The sequence below is a fragment of the Cavia porcellus genome, unplaced genomic scaffold (genome assembly GCF_034190915.1).
Source record: "Cavia porcellus strain 051 isolate PalLab524CR breed Dunkin Hartley unplaced genomic scaffold, mCavPor4.1 scaffold_19, whole genome shotgun sequence".
Taxonomy (NCBI): Eukaryota; Metazoa; Chordata; class Mammalia; order Rodentia; family Caviidae; genus Cavia; species Cavia porcellus.
In genome coordinates this window covers 30,911,081-30,923,799 of record NW_026947502.1, presented here as the reverse complement: position 1 = coordinate 30,923,799, position 12,719 = coordinate 30,911,081, and the positions used below count along the sequence as shown (strand labels likewise).

Sequence of the window (12,719 nt, the reverse complement as noted above, 5' to 3'; positions counted from 1 at the left end):
GAGAATGTCCTGATTTAGAGCTGTTGGTGAGAAGAAGTTAATGATATCCAATTACTGATTTATTCAACAAACCATAGCTTTAATCTTATATAATAAGTAGATATTCAGAGAGGTTTATTGACTTCCCCAAGGTTATATGGCTAGGAAGTCAAGGATGAGACCAATAAACAGCACCCGTGGTTTCAAGTAGGGCAGGTCTCTGGCAGCTCTAGGCTGTCTACTGAACTTGCCACTAGCCAGACTGCAAGGCGGGTATGCTGAAAGGCTGTGCCAGGGCCAGGCTGGGATGCTGGGGCTTGCCTCAAATCTTCACCTAACATGAGCCCAAGAATTCTCCAATTACCCACAGATTTGCTCTATCATGGGACAGTAGACTCCAGGCAGAGTAGAGAAAACCAAAGATATTTTTTTATTCCATCATTTTGTATTTTCATGACTTTTTAAAAAATATGGAATATATGTCATCCTTGCCTAGGGCCTATGTTAATCTTCTCTGTATCATTCCAAATTCAGTATATATGCTGCTGTTGAAGCAAGCATGTCTTTCTCTCTCTCTCCCTCCCTCCTTCTCTTTCTTTCTTTCCTTTTTTTCTTTCTTTCTTTTTTTTGTGGTACTAGGGACTAAATGTTGCTACTTAAGTGCTATATTACTACATCTCCAGCCCCATACTACTTTTAACTCATTAGGCTCAAGGTGCAATACAGAATCAACCACCAAATTCAGAGGCATCATTCAGCAATCTTGCCTGCCTGACGCTGTTTCCTCCGTTGTAAAATGGGGACAGTGATACCTGTCTCAGGTTATCCTGTAACACAGTGCTCACATTATACATTTTCTTTTGGAGAAGAGAAGACAGAACCACAGGACTCTTTTGGCGAGCCCTATCTTCTTCATATCACATAGTGATATAACTTTCTTCTCAACATGATATCCTGGGGGGGGGGAATGACGTGAGCTAGACAGGCGTTAGTTTGAATCAAGTCCTCTCTCAGAGCACGTCACTTTGAATGCCTGTTGCCTACATCTGTAAAATGAGCAATAATCCCTTGCTCAGAGAATGTCAGGGCTGTTGTGAGAATAACTTGAGAGAATTTACTTAATAGATTACAATAGAAGACAGGCTCAGTGAACATTACAAAGTTTTAAGATCAATTAATTTTTTTTTTGAGGTAAGGTCTCACTATGTGCCTCAGGCTGGCCTTGAATTTTATATGTAGCTGAGGCTGGTTCTGAACTCACAGTGATCCTCCTGCTTCAGCCTCCTGAATGCTGGAATTACAGTGTGTGCCACCACACCTGGCAAGATTGCTATCACTTTATGTTCACTGTTTCTCTTCACATTAATCACAACTTCTATTTGCTTGTTTTCTCCCATCAGAATGTAAGGTCATAAGGGCAGTGATTGGGTCTATCTTGGCCACTACTTAGAAGGCATTCAGTAATTCTCAAAGACCGGGGCATTCAGTAATAACCTGCAGAGGGAACTCCTGCTACACAGTTGATGGCAGTGAAGACTGGGCTTCAGGCCAGTGGGGGGATGGCTGGGGTTTACAGGCCCCTGCTTCTTTAGTCAGACTTAGTACAGGCCAAGATATCCGAGTACTCTTATGAGACCACAAAGCAAATCATCCATCCTTTGCTTCTAACCACTCAACCTAGGTGATCAAAGGCTGGGGGAAACTGATGGGAGAAAAATTTAGAGGAGATACTTTCAAAACTAGAGAGGAAGTACTTTTAACTGATTCATCTTCTGTTGAAAAGGCTACCTAGGTTCCACTTAGGCCTGGCTTTGTTCTGACTCTGAAGCCCTGAGCTCCTGCTGGAGCCCCTTGAATTTCAAAGAATAGTTACTCACTGGTTCTTGTGTTTGAAGCCACTGATGTGAGCCTGGTACTGTTCTATGGAGTTCAGCACTATCTTACACGTCTTGCAGGGGTAGCCCTTCCCGGCTGAAACACACACCAAAATCAAGATACATGGTTACTAAACTGGAAGGGATCAGTGGCTTGGTGCTTCGCGCTGAGTGTGCCAGTGCCCTTTTTGGAGCGATAGTGAGACTAGTTGAGGCCTTGATGAGAATCCCAGGTGTCTTTGCTTGGAAGGCACAGATTGTGCCTGTGTGCACCCTGGTTGGGGAGCTCCTTGTTCTATGTCTCCGGTCCTAGCAAACAGCTTGTCGAGATTGCCTGCTGAGTAAATAAAACAAGAGAACTAAGAGGTGACATTCAGTGTAACTGTCTTTCCTATCTTGAGCAGCCTCATTAAGGACGCTCTTCACGGAGACTGCTAAGGAGATGCCACTCTCCTCATTTTTGTAGTAATAGTAATTAGTATGACTGTTATGCAAATTAATTCATCTTTTTACTTTGGGGTTCACAGACACTGTGACTCACTACCAGGGATGCTCTTGTGATAAAGTAGTTTTTCTCCGCATGGTGATCAGTATGTCAGGAGACTGGACTTTTGGCTTGGTGTTTATGTGTATTCCTTTCTTTGATCCTTAAGCTTTTCTAAACTGCAAACCAATCACCTCTCAATTTATATACTTAGCATAAAAACAGCTACAGTATTATCTACCAAATTTACATAGCCCATGAATTTCATATAATTTTGCTTGCTCCTAGTTTTTTTTTTTTTTTTTTTTTTCTATCTTTTTGAGACAGGGCAATCTTGCTATGCAGTTCAGGTTAGCCTTGAGCTCACTTTATGGCCCCGACTGGTCTCGAATTTGCAACGATCCTCCTGTGTCAGCCTCCTGAGTGCTAGGATTACAGGTGTGTGCCATCATGCTTGGCTCTAATAATCTTTTGAAAATTGTAACTTTTATTTCTTTTGCAGTAGTGGGGATTGACCCCAAGGGCCTCAAGTATACTAGGCGAGTGCTCTACCACTGAGCCACATCTTCAGCCCTTTCTAAAATTCTTTATTTTGAAGCCAGGTATGATGATACATACCTATAATCCCAGCCATCTAGAACACTGAGGTAGAAGAACTGCAATTAGAATTCAAGGACTTTTCTAGATATCTAGGTTCAGTACCATGGTAGAACACTGTTATAGCTTGCCTCTAGATGACCTCCAAAACTTCCTGTGGGTTTTTTTCAGAGAAAGCTGGATTTATTTATTTATTTTTGTCTTTTTCTTTTTTATCGGTACCAGGGATCGAACTCACGAAGCGCCTGCTTGCAAGGCAGGTGCTTATGCCGCTGAGCTAAATCCCCAGAGAAGGCTGGATTTAGAGCGTGTGAGTGCCATCTGCTCTAAGGGTGGATACCCTGATACAAGAAAGAAGCTTGCTGCCAGTTACTTGTAATTCTTTGCCTGTCTTTGCCTTGCTTCTGCTGTCTTCTACCTTCCATGAACTGTTTCTCTTCTGTGCTGCTCCTCTGCCACACCACCCTGCCTTGGAGCCAGTCAATTACGGACTAAAACCTTTACAAAGCATAAGCCAAATAAATCTTTCCTCTTTTGACTTTGGGTGTTAGGTATTTTGTCTCAGCAATGAGAAAAGTAACTAAGACAAATACTATCGAGGAAAAGGAAAAGATATCATAATGGACTATCAGAACTATTCTTTCGCTAAGGTCAGGAGTTGGATCTGGGCTGGTATAGGCTTGACAATCACCACTGGTTTAGGAGCCAATGATGCCCAGATTATAAAACCCACTTTTTTTTTTCCAGTGCTAGGGATCAAACCCAGAGATTCATGCAGGCTAGTCAAGTGTTCTCCCACATTCAAATCTTATAAAGCCCATTCTTCTTATCTTCTTAAGTATCAGGGACCATGTCAGGTCTTTGTATATGGTTATGAGGTGGTTATGTCCATTTTCCAGAGAAGGAAACAGTCTGAGAGTTTTAGTGGTTTACTTGGGGTCAGAGCTTGGATTTATCTTTTGGACTGACTGTAAAGCCATTTTTATTTCTTTTTTCTTTTTTCTTTTTTTTTTTTTTTTTTTTGTCTTTTTCTTTTTTATCGGTGCCAGGGATCAAACTCACGACTGCCTGCTTGCAAGGCAGGTGCTTATGCCGCTGAGCTAAATCCCCAGCCCCGCCATTTTTATTTCTATACCACAAGTCTCTGGGCTCTCCTAACTCCTCTGTTATGTACAAGATCTTAGCATAGCATATGGTTAGTCGTAAGACAGAATCAGATCATCATTTGGGGCAACTACAAAATTTATTCGTCTAAAAAAGTTTGTCCAGTGTCTATACAAGGGATTTTCCATCAGCCATTTAAAATATCTGGCTTATTTAGAAAAGTATGATGTCAGCCTTTGATTTATCTCACTTTCTCTTCTTGAGTTACACCTTTATTCTCTTCTTTTGTTTTTTTGAGACAGGGTCTTACACTGGTCTTGAACTTGTGGCAACCCTCTTGCCTAACCCTCCAAAGTATTGGGATTACAGGCATGTGTCACCTCACTTGGCTTTTTTTCTTTTTCTTTTTCTTTTAAGACAGGGTCTCACTGTATAGCCCAGGCTGGCCTCAAAGGCCTGCATCAGCCTCAGCAGTGTAGGCGTACAAATGGGTGTTATCACGTCCAGCTACTGCTGTGACTCTGGACAAAGATGTCAGCATTTGCTTCTCATCTCCTTACCTCAATCATTTTGTAATCAGTAGAGATGCTTCTATACATCTCAATCTAATGCACAAAATGGAGGCTTATTAGGCTTCCTTATAGGTGACTTCACACTGCATCTGACAGAACTAGTAATTACTCTCTTCTTCAAACTTCCAGCCCTTGGCTTCCAGGGCCACATTGAAATTTTTCCTGATTGTTCTTTCTCAGCCTCCTTTGTTATCTGTTTTCTGCTATCTGTTTTATTTCACTATACTGGCCCTCTGGAGGGCTAATTTTTTTCTTTTAATTTTTTACTATTGTGTGTGTGTGTGTGTGTGTGTGTGTGTGTCTGTGTTACTGAGGATTAAACTCATTGCTTCATGTACGTTAGGCAAGTGCTCTATCACTGAGCTACATCCGCAGTCCTATTTTTAGACAGGGTTTCACTAAGCTGTCCAGGCTGGCTTTAAACTTGTGATCCTTTTTTCCCTAGAATTTGTTTTTTGTCTTTTGAGATAAAAGTCTTGCTAAGTATCCCAGGCTGGCCTCAAACCTCAGCAATCCTACGTCAGCCTCCCAAGTACTGGGATTACAGGCGTGAACCACCACACTCGGCTTCCCTAGTCTCTTGAGGATTATGATGATTTTATTTTATTGTCTTTACCTTTTTTTTTTGTGGAGGTAGGAAGGGAACTCTGGGCCTGGTGCACCCTAGGCAAGGGCTCTATTACTGAGCTATACTCCCAGTCCAGTCAATTTTTCAAAACTGTGATAAATCATGCCTATACCAAAATTTACTATCTAAACTAGGCATGCCAACTCATGACTTGTGGGTGACATGTAGTCCTCAACAACTAGTAATATACTTCCTGCCAGGTGGTGATGCATACCTCTAATCCCAGCAAATAACAAATACATAGCAAGACGCTATCTCAAAAAACCACTTCCCTGCTGGGCATGGTGGCACATGTCTGTAATCCCAGCACTCAAGATGCTGAGGCAGGAGAATCATTGTGAGTTCAAGACCAGCCTGGTCTACAAAGTAAGCTCAAGGCCAATCTGAACTGCATAGTGAGACCCTGTCTCAAAAAGACACACACACAAAAAAGTTATGGGTTTTTTGAGACAGGATCTTGCTATGCAATTCAAGCTGTGCTTGAACTCACTATGCAGCCCAAGATGTCCTTGTCCTGCTTCAGCTTCCCCAAGGATGCGTCGCCACACCTGGTTTAAAATGAAATATTAAAAAAAAGGGAGATGCAGCTCAGTGGTAGACTGCTTGCCTAATATATGTAAGGCCGAGTTTAAGCCCAAGTACTGCAAATAACCATAACAAACCAACCTACCAAGAAACTAAATTGATAAAACCTGGTGCTCTAATGCTTACGACTAAAATTTGGTACTGTCCTCAACTTATTCTCCCACTTTGATGGCCAAATCTTTGACCTTGCTAAGTATGTAAGTGGTTAAGTCTTGGGATAGGTTTTTTTTCGTTTTTTGTTTTTTGTACTGACAATCAAACTCAGGACCTTGTGTCTGCCAGGCAGATACTGTGCCAGAGCTATATCCCTGAACTTTGATGGTCAAATCTTGACAATTTTCCTTCTATATACCTCTTAAAACCACCTATTTCTTTCTTTCTTTTCTTTTTTTTCCCCCTAGCACTAGGGGAAAGGCCCAGGGAGAGCCCAGCTACATCCTCAGCTCTTTTTATTTATTAGTCCATTCTGAGACAGTGTTTCACTGAGTTGCCCAGGGTGACTTTGAACCTAAGATCCTCTTGCCTCAGCTTCCAAGCAGCAGGGGTTACAGGTGTGCCCCAGCATGTCACAACTTTGACTCCATTTCTTTGTGCCCATCTTCTCCACTGCTATTTTAGTCCAAGCTTCTATCTTCCCCTGTATAAACTTCTACTATAACCTTATAGTTAGTCTCTTTCTACCACTCTTTCACCTTTCTGTAACCCATTCTCTATATTATAATCAGAATGATCTACTTATAATGCTTACATTTTCAGTGCCTTCCCAATGCTCTTAGGATACAGACTTGAATCTGTCAAGACCCATGCCATTGTTGGATACCTGCTCATCTCCTGAGCTTGCTGTGCCCCACACTATCCCCACTGCCCTCTGAGAGGCCTTCCTTGATGCTCCCCAATCTTTTTTCTGTTTTCTTGAAACAGGGTTTCACTATGTAGTCCAGGCTGACCTCAAACTCTCTGCAATTCTCTTGCCTTAGCCTCCTAAATGCTGGGATTATAGGTGTGTACCAGGTGCCTGGTTGATATTATTTATTTATTTTTGGTACTGGGAATGGAACTCAGGACCTCGTGCTTACTAGGCAGGCACTGTGCCTGAACTATATTCCTGGCCCTCTCTCCTTAATTTTTGTGCATACAATCTTGCATTTGTTTCCTTTTCTAAAGTTAATCACAGTTTCAATTATTTGCTCAGTATCTGTCTTCTGTGCAGTCTTTATGCTCTGTAAGATGATATCTGTCATATGTATAATGCTTAGCATGTCTTAGGTAAGAGTGAATTTAGTAAGATTCGCTAAATAAGAATAGTAAGAACCTGTTCTGTTTGGGTGTAGGGGTGCATGCCTGTCCCAGCACGTAAGACGCTCCGACAGGAAGAGTTTGAGGCCAGCCTGGGCGACACAGTGAGTTCATGGAGAGCCTAAACTACCTAGTGAAACCCTGTCTCAAAAGAGGGGCTGGGGATTTAGCTCAGCGGCATAAGCGCCTGCCTTCCAAGCAGGCAGTCGTGAGTTCGATCCCCGGTACCAATAAAAAGGAAAAAGACAAAAAAAAAAAAAAAAAAAAAAAAGATAAAAAAAGACTAAAAACAAACAAAAACCCTAATTGGCTGTAATTTATAACTGCCTTATAAAAAACAACAACCAAGCTTCGCATGGTAACACATGCCAGTAATCGCAGCACTTGGGAGGCTGAGGTAGGAGCACTGTTGCGAGTTTGAGACCAGCCCGAATTCATAGCAAGACCCTGTCTCAAAAAGAGAAAAACAAAACAGAACAGAACAAAACAAAACAAAACAACAACAAAAAAAAACCCAAACCCAAAAGACTTGTCCTATATATATGGGCTAAGAAATGAGACCTGCATAGGCAGAAGAAATAGACTTGCTGCATGGGAGGGAAGGCTCTGAGTAGAGGAGGAAGTGATGAAGTGAAGAGAAGGATTCTAGTAACTCAGAGGAGGACCCCAAGTGACTCAGGGACTAGAAGGATTTGGCACCTTAAATGATATGTAGGTTTTTGTTCTGGCATTTGTAAGAAAATATGAGAGAAGTATGAGCCTGGAATATAAAACCAAGTAGTGCTAGATCTGCTTAGTAGATAATGCATCTGACCCTAGTGGGAGAGACCTGAAGATTCTGGGCTATCGTACATTTGACCACTTCTTGCATGAGACGTTTGCCCAGGCCCCTCTAGGAACCTAGGCTTGGCTTCCAAGGATGGCTTTGGCTTTGCTACTTCCTAGTGTGGGATCCTGGCTGAACAAGTTTATCTTTCTGATCCTAAAATTCTCATCTGTAAAACGTACATAATCAAGGTGGCACAATAAGCCTGCTATGGTCGCACATGTCTGGAATCCTTGCACTCTGAGAGACTAAGGCAAGAAGATCTTAAGCTTGAGCCCAGCCTGGGAAATTTAGAAATTTACAAGGCCTTTTTCAAAACAAAAAATAAAAAAGGGCTAGGGATGTAGCTCAGGGCAAAGGCCCTGGTTCAGTCCCTAGTACCATACACCCACATCTACCATGCACACATACAGATGAAACAGCTACTATTGTGGGTACAAATCAAATAATAAAAATTTGAAATTTATACTCAACCTATTTAACATATTCATATTGCACTGAATGAAGTCTACAATGTCAATGTGCCTTTAGATAAACACTGGCTATGTAGTTTCCCAAGCTGGGTCTTTGAATACAAATGTGCCATCTCTTAAAATACATATCCTCTTCAAATTTATTATGTTGGAATAACTGCAGAATTTCTGACCATAAAATAGTGTTCATCTGCACTTGGCTGGTTAATGCATAAATCAGTTTTAGAGTTTTATTCCACGTAAGGGCTGAGGAATAAAAAATACTTAGGGAAAAGAAAAAGAGGTCCTTTCATAATATTTTCCCCTGTGCATTTTAAAAGTTGAAATAATTGGGACAAAAAAAAAAGTAAAAAGAAAAAACTGGGACAGGGCTGGGGTATGGCTCATGGTAGAGCACTGCTAAGCATATTTAAATGTAGACGTCTAATGCTCTGCATGAATGATTTTGGGGTGACAGTGCGCAACATATATAACAAGTACCATTGTTGCTCCCTGACTGATGTGTTTTAAAATTTTGTTGTAGTCTTTTTCCTTTCTTTCTTTTTATGCTTGAATAAAATGAATTTGAAAAAAATAAATAACTGGGGGCGGGGCTGGGGATTTAGCTCAGCGGCATAAGCACCTGCCTTGCAAGCAGGCAGTCGTGAGTTCGATCCCTGGTACCGATAAAAAGTTAAAATAAATAAATAAATAAATAAATAAATAAATAAACAACTGGGGCAGGGCTGGGGATGTGGCTCATGGTAGAGTACTGTCTGGCATATGCAAGGTCCTAGGCTCCATCCCAGCATCACAAAAACAAAAGCCAATCCTCCCCGAAAAAACCTCTAACTGGTCTAAAATGCACATTTCATTTAGTGATAGGAATAACTAAGGACAGTAGAGATATCTTGCTGGTGCAGATGACAAAGAACCCAGCGGGGCCATATATAAGTTATAAAAACTGAAATGGACCTTGGAAAAAGTCTAACACTCTCCAACTGTACAGTCATTACACTATGGGACGTCGGGAACAGACAGTAAGAGTAGCTATGGTACTTGTAGCTGGGTGTGGTACTAAGCATGGAGTCTGGTTCTGCAGAACCAATGGGATAAAGTTTCTGAATGCTTTATAGAAGCTTGGCTGCTGAGAGAATCTTCAAAACATGTGGTTTAAATTTGCTAGCCTTTTCATTTTTTTTTTTTAAGTTTTAAAGAGAATAGAACCAAACAAAATAAAACAGAATAAACCCATTCAAAACAGAACAATGAAAGCAATACAGTACTTCAATTCAACAATGGCTTGCCAGCACTTTCACAAGTCATCATATAGACAAAAGTCATTACAGGGATTTAGCTCAGCAGCGTAAGTGCCTACTTGGCAAGCGTGCAGTAGTGAGTTTGATCCCAGTACCAAAAAAAAAGGAACTATAGCTGAATTTTATGATGGGTTAACTCTGACATCTGTTTTCTGTTTTGTTTTGTTCTGTTTTGTTACCAGGAATTGAACTCAGGTTCTTGGGCTTGCCAGGCAGGCTCTTATGCTGCTGAACTGTTTCCCTGACTCTCACTCTTTTCCCTCTGCTTCTCAATCACTGGTTTGTACCCATTTCGTCAATGTCAGTACAGCCTAGATGGCCCGTGTTATATGGCTGCCTTTGGTTTTGGGGAATTGACAAAGAAGTCTGATCTCCCCTTGTCCATATGTGATCTGGAACATCCACAGCACCTGGTTGATCACTGTCCCTGTGATTATGGGAACAGCACAGATGACTCTAAGTAGTAGGCTCATGGAAGCCAAGATGCTCCGCAGTTGGATGCTGAGGGGTCTTAAGTGTCAGCCCTGTGGCTGCATCTCCCTGAACTATTAAAGTCCTCCAGGTCACACACGTCTTGAGTACTCTATCTTCCACTTAGATTTTTCTCTCCCAATGTCTACCTGATCTAATTATTATATGTCTTGTCTCCAGAGAAAGCCCCAGTGCTCCTGAAGCTCTGTGAGACATAAGACTGTGTCAGTCTTGGTCACTACTATACTCCAATGAGGAAATACAATAGTCACTTAATAAATACTTATTGACTTAATGAGATAATAATAATCTTCTCCTATAGGCTGTGAGTAGTTACTATAATGGGAAGGGCCCCTAAGTGCCCACGAATGCCTATTCCTGTGATATCGATTACATCTCAAAGTCAAGGATATAACCAATGTTCTCTGAGCCAGAAAAGTCTCTTCACCATACTGTCTCAGGCATACAGGTAAGCCACAGCTGCTCAGGGAAGAAGTAGAGGTTGTTGAGATCTCCACATAAGAAATATGGACAATAGCTAGGGAGCTTAAATCAGAGGTTATAAACTGGTGGCTGGTGGCCTAAACTTAGCATGTACAGAGGATTTTACCCATATACAGCTTAAAAAATTTTTTTGGTGGGGAAATACTGGGGATTGAATCCAGGGCCTCTATCCTGAGCTAACACCCAACCCCTTTTGTATTTTTTTGACATGGGTTTTGCTAAGTTGCTAAATTGTTCAGGGTGGGCTTGCACTTGGGATCCTCCTGCCTCATTGTCCAGAGTGCTAGGATTACTGGTAGGCACTAGCAAGGTTGGCTTTTTGTTGTTGTTGTTTCAAGACAAGGGTCCTGCTATTATATAATCCAGACTAGTCTTTTTTTTTTTTGGCTTTTTTGTTTTTATCGGTACCAGGGATCGAACTCATGACTGCCTGCTTTAAAGGCAGGCGCTTATGCCGCTGAGCTAAATCCCCAGCCCCCCCAGACTAGCCTTGAATTCACTATGCAGTCCAGATTGGCTTTGAATTTATGATTCTCCTGCTTCAGCCTCCCAGATGATGGATGTAATGCCAGGATTATAGATATGCATCACCATGTCTGGCTTGAAAATTTTAAAAATTTAGTTGCACATTTAAAATTTAGGGAAATTTAGGGTAGGGATATAGCTCAATGGTAGAGCACTTACCTGGCTTGCCTAACAAGTCAGGTCTTGGGCTTGGGCCCTGGCACTGAGAAAAGAAATAAAAGAATTTTCTATACAAATTCAGCTCACAATAATCTTTTGAAAAATTCAAATACATCATAACAGCAGTCTAGAGTTGCCGAGGAGTGGCATGCATGCTTTAGTCGATCATATCCCTTCTTGGCTCTCACTGAGATTTTGTTCCTGGTAATAAAAATAAACAAACTGCCCACTTGCCTTGGGACTGGGGATTTAGCTCAATAGTAGAGTGCTTGCCTAGCAAGTGTGAAGGTCTGAGTTTGATTCTCAGCAACGTTAAAAACATTAAACAAAGGGGCTGGGGATTTAGCTCAGTGGCATAAGCACCTGCCTTGCAAGCACACAGTTGTGAGTTCAATCCCTGGTACCGATAAAAAGAAAAAAAAAAAATTAAACAAAAAATGTCCTGTGTAGCTTTTATAGGCATCTGCGTTTGCAAACTCTCCTTCAGAAGACCTAAGGCAGAGAAGTAGAGTTGGTTAGACTCCAGAACCCCAGTGATCAAGCTCTGATCCAGCTCCAGATGTAAGCTGGACCCTCTCACCTGATAAATCAGTGACAGCAGGGTCTGCTAGTCGTCCGTAGTGTGCCATGAGTTTGAGCTTGGTCTCCTGCTTCCTGTGTTTCTTGCCCGCATAATGTTGTTGAGCCATAATGGGGTCATTGAAAGTTGCATGGCAGAGGCTGCAGAACTTGTCTGGGTCTATCATCTCTCTATTCTGATGCAAGGCTAAAGTGGAGGACACAACAAGAAGATTTGTAAGGTATTCTGACAAAGCTGCACCGGGAGAGTTCAAACAGAAACAACAAAAACTCCCATGCCAGGCTTTCAGGGACATTGAAGAAAAAGAAAGGCACTGTCACTAGTTAATCACACCTGCAGATGTGGCACTACCTGTGTGAATCACACAATGAACACCTTCTCTAATTGGGAAAACTGGAAGACTTGGGGGGAGCCCAAAGAGCAGCTAATTTGCTCAGCAGCTTTAACTACTCCAGGCACACAAATCCTGATTTACTCATACACTCAAGAGGCTCTGAACTTCTGCCATCAAGTTGCCAACTGTAATAGAGATGCACACTTGTAGTCTTTTCTTTCCAGGATTTCCTGAAGTTTCATAGTTTGTGGGATAAAGAGTCTATTTAATTCTCATCCTCAGGGCATCCCAGTTATAAACCTAGGCAAGACCAATGCACTCGTGTAGACATTGAGGTTCTGAGCTTATACAGGGTGAGGCAACCATGCTAGTAGTGTCTTTTGGGCTTCATTACACTCTATGCTAAGTGAAGGAGAAAGAGGACAACATT

The 12,719-nt window shown here is 41.7% G+C and overlaps 1 protein-coding gene and 1 pseudogene across 10 annotated transcripts in view; both read right to left on the bottom strand.

Annotated features, from left to right (window-relative positions):
• Znf346 (zinc finger protein 346) overlaps positions 1-12,719 on the bottom strand; it is a 50,870-nt gene that overhangs the window by 20,235 nt on the left and 17,916 nt on the right. For 5 of the 10 annotated variants that reach the window (XM_013156190.3, XM_003473237.5, XM_063230839.1 and 2 more), the window contains 2 exons: positions 11,956-12,141; positions 1,857-1,950 (listed from right to left, as the gene is read on the bottom strand). In XM_013156190.3, coding sequence (XP_013011644.2) covers positions 1,857-1,950; positions 11,956-12,141 — 280 coding nt within the window. Of the gene's footprint in view, positions 1-1,856; positions 1,951-11,375; positions 11,419-11,955; positions 12,142-12,719 lie in introns of all 10 variants that reach the window. The other 5 variants (XM_063230837.1, XM_013156192.3, XM_013156191.3 and 2 more) reach the window with 3 other exon arrangements.
• LOC111757840 (U6 spliceosomal RNA) lies at positions 444-540 on the bottom strand (annotated as a pseudogene).